Raw genomic sequence first — 10,077 nt, forward strand, 5'->3', positions numbered from 1 at the left:
AAATAAGTTGAAGTTGTTGTTTTTTTTTATTTAAATGTAATTAATTTATGCAATGAGGTAGTGTATTTGTATGAAGATGTGCAAAACTACCATGACAAGTTTTGTTCCAACCAGAAACTAAAAAGGTTAAGAGCTTGAAACATAAGGAAAGAATCCTACAGTAAAAACAAATGTGCAGGCAGAGCCAAAAAGCCAAGAGCATTATTGTGTGGCTCCCTTTGAGAAGAAATCACACTTCATGAGCCAGACTGCTACAGACAACAATAATGCAGCCGTCATCTGTGCAAACCTGACCTCACAATACTGTTACAGATGCAAATTAATTATAAAATATGCCAGCTGTTGACAATGAGGAAATTCTTACAGTGTTTTTCATAAACTCTGGGGAAAACATAACAGCATTAGCTGGAATTAAGTTTCAGATTCAAGGACCGTAGTAAGAAATCCTAAATTGGGAATTGAGGCCTAAGATGACGAGTATTCCTAGTTTGTTAGTTGTGAAGGTGCTACGTCAGAGGTTTTTTAAAATAACTGAATATTCTGAAGAATGTGCCACCAGTTTATCTTGAATAACTTTCAAAAACGTGTTAATCTTGCTCTTGAGTAATCATTGTAGTCGCTGAGTTCACACTCTGGGGAGCAGTTGAGTAATGTGTTGGTGTGAAATGAAAGTTAGTCAGTGTTTAGGTTGAGGCTGGGATACCACTTAATGTGCTGAATAAATTACACACTGATGGAATTTTAATTTCATGTCAGATGATTTATTACAGTGTTGATTATGCACATGTAACCTGCAACAAATATTGTTTCCCCATATTTTTAATAATTGTCTTGAGTTAGTTGTTGTGAGCCAATTGTTGCTTAGGAACTTGATGTAAAACCACAGTCAGGCCTGCTTCAACATGTGCCATCGCAGTATAATCTGAGCATTTAGAAGGTCGTTTAAGGCTCCGCACAGGTTGTAATAATGTGAGAGCAGTAAGTGGTGATCCCAGCCCAAAGGGCAGTGATGGTGCAGGAATGGGAAGCTGGCCAGTAACAGCTGCCAGTGGCCTTATAGTAGCAGATACGTACTCTGCTGGGGTTCGGTGTCTGCTCCCCGGAGCAGATGGGAGTAACAGTTGTCTCACTGCTCTCCAGTTATGGTGTGTCTGTATAGATACAGATAGTTTAATGTGACGGGCTTTTGAACTTTTCAGCCTAGAAACACAGAGTCCAGTACGATCTCACTCTTTCTTGTTGTCTTTTGACATGAATGCAGTTATTCGGAGATATTAATCCAGAAACATAATGACACAGTTTGATTTCACCCCTTAATCATACACTGCTGCCCTTCAACTGATCTTTGACTATACAGTCATTTCTTTATACAAATCTACTTGGTAAAGGTATGAAAATTTAAGATTTAAAAGCACAAAACAACAAAATATTGCACATTGTGAATCTGAAAATCATGGAAATACACCTGAAATGATCAAAAGATTTAACATTTCAGAGTCGGACTTCAGCAAATAAGATGGGGGAAAATGCTAAAGACATTTTTTTTAAAGCCACTAGAAGGACACTTTAACAGATTATCAAACAGTCTCAGTTTATTACTGATGCCTGTATACGATCTGCATAAGAAAATGAGACCATCAGAGAGAAGATCAGCTATTTCTATAAAGCTAGTAAGTAAAATGATAAATAATAGTAAAATAGAAAAGATCTTTGTCATAGCTTTTAATAAAATCATTATTATATTATGTGTATTATTATAATATAGAAATGATATATTATTTAAAATGTAATTATTGCATTAATCAAAGTAAAGAAATGTATTGGGAAGGGTTTCTGTTTGTTTTGTACATTTGCCCTAATATTGTCAGTGGGTTTTTAAAGACACATTGCAAAAGGGGAGGCACTGTCATAAGATAATGTTATTTCAGAGAACCCCTGGTGTATTTTATAGTTGTAGAAAGTCATGTTTTATCAGCAGATTTGTTGATTAGTTGCCATAAAACATTATAATGTGTGAAAAAATATAAATTATAAATATAAAAAAAAATATATATATATAGAGAGAGAGAGAGAGAGAGCGAGAGAGAGAGAAAGGAAGATGTTTGTTTAAGGTCAAACACAGTAGTGTCAGCTGATAAACCTCATTGTTAATATATGTACTAACTTTATATTCACAATATTTACTCTTTCATTTGTTTTTATTACTTATTTGCTCTTTTTGGCACTGTACTGATGCTAATGATTAATACCCTCTATATTATTTATTTCATGTTCATAAAATGAAAATGTCCAAAGAAAAATCTTAAATTTTTCATATTAGGACAAAGTGTTTGAGACAAAAGGCCATAACATGACCAAAAAAAGAAAAACAAAATAACTAAAAGAAATAAAAACAGTATGGAAAATTGAGCGGTAATATTACTTTCCAATTTATACATAAGTAAGGACAGGATGATGAACACATGCTGTGGAGTTCTTGACTATAAAAATGATGTTTAGGTTATTCCAGACAGAGGAACCTGATCATTAACTGGTAACCAAAATGAAAAGGACAATAAAAACCTTTTTAAGAAATGGTTTATTATTATAGTAAATGTCTCAACATTGATTGAAAAAATGGTTCACTTCAAAAGCACCTCAATAAAAAATATTTGTAAGGAATTAATTACTATGAATGAATGAAAGACAATATATTCTGAACATGCGAGGCAGAAAGCTACTTGCTTTTCTCCTGTTCCACTGAATTTTAAGTATCTCACCAAGGCACGATGGGTTTGTAGAATTCATCTGTGCTGCTTTTGAAGCCCCTCTCCCCTCCTCCCCTCCCCCAGTTTGGTTTTATCTTTTGGAAGTCTAACAAAATATCAGGTACGCTTTGGCAAACCTCACCCAGCTTTGTTCCAACAAAAGACTTGAACCTAATGATTGAGGCTGCTGTTGAAATCTTTTCTGTTTGACTGCAGATTTCTTTCTTTGCACTCTGCAATGCTTAATGCTTGGCGAAATTAACCGCCTTTAGATTTTGCGTCCTAGACAAACATCAACCTCCAGACCAGCCAGCTGTGGTCTGATTAAAAACATGTCTTGGTCAATGTCATTATTTCTCAAGAAGACCATTGAATAGACAAACAGTTTTCTATCAGCAGGGCTTTTGTGTGATTGTCACACACCATTGTCCTCTAATGCCCTGCATCCATGTTGGAGCAAAGAATGTGTGTGAGAGTATGCGCACACACACTTTTAGACACACACATAGCAGCTCCAGCATCTCTTTGTTCCCTTGTCCTTGTGTGTGAGAGAGAGAGAGAGGCGCTTTCATAAGCTCCGCAGCAGCAACTAGCTAGTAGCATGTTTGACCTTCAGGCTCCTCCGAGTGGCCGTTCAGAGTTACTGCACCCCACAGAGCAGAGCCCAGTGAAGAGCAGACAGTAATGCAGGGGTCTGAACCAGATGCCTTCACTGTCTTGCTGTAGATCTCATGCCTTGCAACTGTCTGATGTAGAGTTAAAGGATGACTAGACTTCATTCATGTTTGAAAGGTTTCTTTCTGTGCCACTGAGGTTGGTAGGTGGCTTGGCTGTATGTGGTCCTTTTAAAAGGGTGAATATCCTTCATATACTCAACTACTTTCTGTAACGGTTAACAATTCAGAAATGCAATCATTCAAAGATCAGGATGAGACATCATGGTAAGCTAAATGTGGCTTTGTAAGACTCATAAACCCTTGGATGCATTGTGTTGTGACTGGAGATCCATGAAGAGACGGCACCAGTCCCCCATCTGGTGGATTTTGTAGGAAATGCAAAAAATAAAATGAAAATTCAGTAGGACTGCAAATAATGATTATTTCCATTATTAATGCACTACCCAATTACTGTCTCTGTGAACAGATTAACATTTGCTCCATAATAAATCAGAAAACAAATAAAAACCTCGTTAATTGTCATGTTTAGTCCAAGCCTTCATCTGTAATGTAAGACAAGGAGGAGCATATGGAAATGGGGGTATAACGAAGTTATTTTCATTAATCTGCCAATTAATATCAAGGATAATCATTTAGTATGTAGAAATTTATAAAATTGTAAAAGAAAATTGTGAAAAATGCTCATTACAATTTCCTAAAGCCTAAAGCGACGTCTTCAAATTACTTCTTCTGTCCAAGCAACAGTCCAAAACCCAAACACTCTTCATTTACAATCATAATCATTAATCACAAAGAAAAGGAGCAAATCCTCATGTTTTAAGATACTGGAAAAAGAAAAGTTTGACATTTTTGATTGAAAAATGATTGAAACAATTAATTGATTATTCAAATAACCAGCAGCTAATTTTCTTTCATACTGAAACTGTGAAATGTTGGATATTTTTGAAAAATCATAAACCATGCAACATGTAAATAAGCTAATGTGTAAGTAATTCGACAACAACAACCTCTTATCAGCTTTGTGTAATTTTGCAGTTTTACAGAACCAAAGCTCTTCAATGAATTAATAATAAAGTGTATTAATGTTATGTGTTTCTAAATTCTCCTTCCTCTCTCCCCTCTTTTTATCCTGTTTTTAGGATATACTTCAGCAGGCACCCCATACAAAGTGCCCCCCACTCAGTCAAATGGAGCGCCCCCTCCCTATACCCCGACCCCCACCCCATACCCAACAGCGATGTACCCCATCCGCAGTGCCTACCCTCAGCAGAACATATACGCACAGGTAAGAATACTTAATGAAAACTGACACACTAACACCTCAGAGACACACACTGGGAACGTGGTACTCAAAACAAAAAAACAGTTGAGAAAAGAGGAACTGACTTCTTTCAACAAAGTAGTTCCTACATGCAACTGCCCACAACAAGGTCTGTAGACTGTCTTGAGTAACTGTTTCATGATTTCCGGAAAGAGGCTCGGGTGTTGAGTTTTTCAACTGTTGGCATTTGAAGCACCACACACTGAGTGCCGTAATGGCAGAAATCTCTACGGCTGATCTCCAAAACTCTCCAACTCACACAAAAACCTTGTAGTTCCGATAAATAGCATTACAGGCCAGAGGAAAAATATGTATTTTGGATTTTGGGGTGAACTGCTTAAATAAGTAAGGGAAAGAAATCATGTTTTGTCTTTGCAGAAATTGTCTTCTATCAACATTTCATCTCCTCTGACTGCGGGGATGGGATGTATCTTTGATTCAGACCTTTTTCTTTCTTCAGTGTGTGGATGAGATGGCGGAAAAGATCATTTTCAGGAATCAGTTAGTTTAAAAAAAATCACTTTTGTGTTCTGGAGAAACACCATTAAACATGAACTGTGGTTTAATCAAGAATATAAATTTGGCTAACAGTCTCATGGAAATCCAGAAACTTAAACTTGAAAACAAACAGAATTGGTACCTAAAAGTCAATTTAACACGTTCTTGTTTTCTGCACGAAAGCCTTGACTGATTGAACAATTATATTGACAGCAGATTGAAAAGCAGTGGCTTCTTTTATAAGATGCAGTTACACATGACAAGTTAGCAACAGAGCTATCATTTTGTTCTGTAATTTGATGCTGTATCTTCCAATGGTTAAATGGATGTTTGAAAAGAAAAGTGCAGAGGCAGGAAGAAAGATAGGAAAAAGTCGGGTTGATGTGCCGAGTGTTTTCTGTCTACTTGTTCTTGCAGTGGAAGATGACCACCACTAGTAAAAATATCACAATATGTCATCAGGGATTAAGGAAACATGCTATGCTGAAATATATGCTTCTCTGACAACAATGCTACAGCCGTGTTGTCCTCCTTTGAAACTTCTGTTCTGGCCCTTAACTTGTTATTGTTTGTCTCTTTCACATTAATTACAGTTCAGATTAATGCCAAATGTTTGTCAAATGACTTGCTGTCTGTTGAGGAGAGAGAAATCATTAAAAATCTTATAGAAGGCATAGATGTTAAGAATTGGTTGAGTGTGTATTTTTCACAGCAGTGGGCTTTTATTTTTTAGGATAACAGGTTTAGCTTTACACTGAGAGACAACCGACAGTTACAAACAGCTGACCAACTTAGAGTAGAGGACTTGGCGTCACTTGTTATTGTCACTTTACAATGTTGTGCTTGTCCTGCGCTCCTGCAGTCTGCAGAGCTTCTTTGAGGGGGAAACAATATGCTTCCACCATATTAAATAGGATTTCAACCTATTTAATTGACCATCTATGGCTGCAATTTGCTATTTAGAGTGCAGCGCTCATTTTTGGTCATGAATTTGTTCCACATTGCTCCTTTAAACCATCTTCTGTGAGTTCCACTAAATAGAGCAAACATCCTGAGGTTTATATATATCATACACATACACCCTCAGACTCACCATCCCTCTCCTGTGCTCATCCTGACAGGGAGCGTACTATACCCAGCCAGTGTATGCGGCTCAGCCACATGTGATCCATCACACCACCGTGGTGCAGCCTAACAGCATCCCCTCTACAGCCCTCTACCCTGCCCCCGTCCCCGTACCTGCTCCTCGCAACAACGGCATGGCTGCCATGGGAATGGTAGCTGGGACAACCATGGCCATGAGCGCAGGTAGGACCAGAACCGCTGACTCTAAGCTGCTTCTCCATCCAGCACTTTCTGTATAGTACCCTTGAACCCTATACATACATCTGCCTAAACCCTACATCTGAAAAAATGAAAACTGAATGGAGTGGTTCTGGTTCTGTCGGTACCATCCACAACTGTTCTAAACCTGAACCGATCTGCTTGGTGAAAACACAGTTTTTGTTTATTTCATTTTGTCAGACATAACATGCTGGCCTTGGCACCTTGACTGTTCTCTATTGACTGTAATCTGATTTTACGTCATTTAGCAGCAGATTTCTTTCTGGTTTCTTGCACCTGCACAGACATGTTTTTTAATCTTGCTTGCTGAATGTGGATGAAAGTGTTGTGTTGAGAGCTCCCTTTTGTTTTGGCTTGCATATTTCATAGGTTTTATGTGTTTGACAAAGTCAAAGGCCTGTATATCATAAAAACAGCATGGTAAATTAGAGCGTAGACAATGAATTGATTTGTTGATTTACAGAAAATTAACTGGCAACTATTTTGATCATTGAGTAATTGCAATTATTGTGCAAAAAATGCAAAAAACATTTGCTAAAGTAAATAAGTTTGTGTTTTGAACAAAGGAAGACATTTTCAGCTGTCATTTTATCAGCTCTGATAACTTATGATAGGCAGTTTATACCATGTTGTTGACAGTTTGTTGACCAAAATTCAGTTAATTGAGAAAATAGAAGATTAATCAATAGAAACAGAAAGAGGTTTACTCCTAAATAGGTTTACGCATAAGAGGAGTTTGCCCTGGTGAATTTGATGCATAACAATAATGAACATAGTAAAACATCTTTTGCTCAAACAGATTTTACTGTGAAAGAAGCAAAGTCCTTGAACTCTACCACCAAATCCTGGTTAAGTCAGCCATTAACATTTACTCCTGATTTTTAAATATATTGTTATTAAATGCAAGCTTTATTTCATCTTACAGGACTCTGTAGCTTTATGATATCTTCCTGTATTTTGTTTACCCTCTTTTTACCTCACTTTTCTAATTTCTTATTTTTATAGGAGACCTTTGGGGATTGGTGTTACAAAATTAGCATCCACTATAAACACTATACAATATCTGATACTTGCATCGGACAGCTGTTTTAAGTTTAAGTCTGTGTGTACTGTATCTGTCCTTATCAAATAAACAATAAGTAAAAAAATAAATATGTTTAAAACATAAAGATGAACAGCAAGTAACACAAGTCATGTAGCATAAATGAAAAATGAAAATGAAAGTTATTGTGGGTTGTGGCACTAGTGTAGACTTTTAGTCAGTTTTTACTTGCCCTTGTACAAATAGTTTATTAGTGGTTATCAAATAACGACTTAAGTAGACTGTCATGTTAAATCGAAGGCTGCATTGTTAATAAATGTGAGAAAGAAGTGACAGGTGATGTCTTCAAGTGTCTCATCTTGTCTGTCAAAAACCCAAAGATATTCAGCTGAATATAATAGATGGTGAAAAGCAGAAACTCTCCAGATTTGAGAGGCTGAAAACAAAAAGAGATTCTTTTAGCCATTTTTGCATGAAAAAAAAAATGTGAATGATAAATGGTTTGTTTATTTTTTTTAGCACTTGCCCACTTATTAACCCAACATGACACCTTTCTTGCCCCAGGCTTAATGTTGAGGTCTGCCCACATTTGTTTATTTACTTAGTCGGCTTCCCTCAGGCAAGTTTTACTATATATGTACAAGGTAGGTAGATAAGTGTTTTATTTTAAGTTGTGATAAATTGTCACAGCTGCTAAAATGCGACAAACGAGGAAAAATCCACCGGAGTGCTTGAATGAGTCTCATTGCAGTAGCAGAATGTTTTCCTGTTTTCGTCAACATGCTGACATACAGAGTTCTTTACGAAGTCTTGGAAGTTCAGAAAATGTTTAATTTTAATCATTTTAACCAGTGTTTTGAAAGTTAGGAATATGCTTGAATTTGAATATACTCCCTGAAAGTACTTGATTTTTGAAATGATCTGGTCTGATCTTCTACACAATCACTCATGTAAAACAAAAGCCTTTTATTATATTTTGAATGAAACAGTGCTGTCATCATGTGTGTCATTCATAGTTAAATAAATCCTCTGTTGATCTCTTAATCTGGAAATTAACCAGAATTAAATAATCATTATCTAACATACAATCAAAATTAAAATGAACCACTGGTAATAATAACAGCTGGTATGATAATATACATTGATTGCTGTGGGTATAAAGGAATTTGCAATTTCATTTATAGTAACAATTTAGATGTGATGATAAAGTCTTAGAGTCTTGACGTTTTTGGTTTCGGTACCTTGAAAGCACTTGAAACATGCTTGAATTTTATTTTTAAAAGCTTTATTACCCCTGTACATAAGTCATCATATAAAATAACCACAACTACAGCAACTTAATGACAGAAAAAGGACAAATAAAATCCTTCCTAGCTGTTCGGCAGATGGATTCATAAACACTAAAGCTCATTAATGGTGTCATTACCTTCCTGTAGGGACCCTGCTGACAACGCCCCAGCACCCCCAGATTGGAGGACACCCAGTTACTGTGCCAACCTACAGGCCCCAAGGGACACCTGGGTACAGCTACGTACCGCCTCACTGGTAGAGCCCACCCATCATGTGAGTGCCTGCCCCCCCCGCTTGCTGTTTTTTCTCCCCTCTTTGAGACGTTCCTCTACCACCCTAATTTTCTCTCCTCCATCTGTCCCCCCCCCCTCCACCTCCTCCTTTTCATTCCCTTTTTTTTTCTGTTTCCTCTGTTGTCTCTCCGACTTGAACAAACTGTGCCGCCTCACATTTCTCTCTCCCTCTTTTGCCTCAGAGGTCTTAAATCACTCACCAGTGTGTACCTCCGCTCTTCTTTCCCACCAGATCTGGAGTTCACCATCGTATGCAACTGCTCAAATCTTACACGGGCTCCCACTGGTAACCACGGGAACTCGGCACCTGTCTGCAAGAACAAAACTAAAGTGCAACAGCCACTTTACTATTATTGTTATTGTTATTATGCGACATTCTCTAACTTTTTTTTTTTTTTCCAAAAGCTGCTTTTATTTTTTATTTTCTTCTCTTGTTCATTTGCCAACCAGTCATTACCTTATTTTATATGGTTATTTTTTTTTTTTTTTATTTTCTCACTTTCTTTTGCTGTGTCTGTCATTGGAACTCCAGAAGGACTCTTACCAATCACGGGTGTCAGTCGCTCCTGTTTCTGTGTTGTGCTGGTGTGTGTGGTCCTTCCTGCTGCTGCCGCTCAGTTGGCTGGAAAATATCGGGCACTTATTCCTCATCATCATCTCCATCGGTCACTACAAAGACTTATTGACATATGCTGCCAAATTTTCTAACGACTAGATATCAGCACAGGGTTTTAACATGATTAGGATTGTTTTTTCGGGTTATTTAATGTTTTAATACTCTCTTTTGTTACCACACTCTTATCTTTTTTTTCTGTTTTTTTCCTACCTTTGTTTCTTCCTCCTTTTCATCCTTTCTTTGTTTCAT

At 37.1% G+C, this 10,077-nt stretch overlaps 1 protein-coding gene across 3 annotated transcripts in view; it reads left to right on the top strand.

The window, feature by feature from the left end:
- The window catches only part of fam168a (family with sequence similarity 168 member A), a 37,838-nt gene extending 28,296 nt beyond the window's left edge, over positions 1 to 9,542 (top strand). For all 3 annotated transcript variants that reach the window (XM_084718120.1, XM_084718123.1, XM_084718121.1), the window contains 4 exons: positions 4,564 to 4,709; positions 6,365 to 6,551; positions 9,066 to 9,192; positions 9,445 to 9,542. In XM_084718120.1, coding sequence (XP_084574246.1) covers positions 4,564 to 4,709; positions 6,365 to 6,551; positions 9,066 to 9,178 — 446 coding nt within the window. In that variant the 3' untranslated portion in view covers positions 9,179 to 9,192; positions 9,445 to 9,542. The remainder of the gene's footprint in view (positions 1 to 4,563; positions 4,710 to 6,364; positions 6,552 to 9,065; positions 9,193 to 9,444) is intronic.
- The last annotated feature ends 535 nt before the right edge of the window (positions 9,543 to 10,077 follow it).

Source organism: Lutjanus erythropterus, chromosome 4, assembly GCF_056507025.1.
Source record: "Lutjanus erythropterus isolate fLutEry1 chromosome 4, fLutEry1.hap2, whole genome shotgun sequence".
Taxonomy (NCBI): domain Eukaryota; kingdom Metazoa; phylum Chordata; class Actinopteri; order Lutjaniformes; family Lutjanidae; genus Lutjanus; species Lutjanus erythropterus.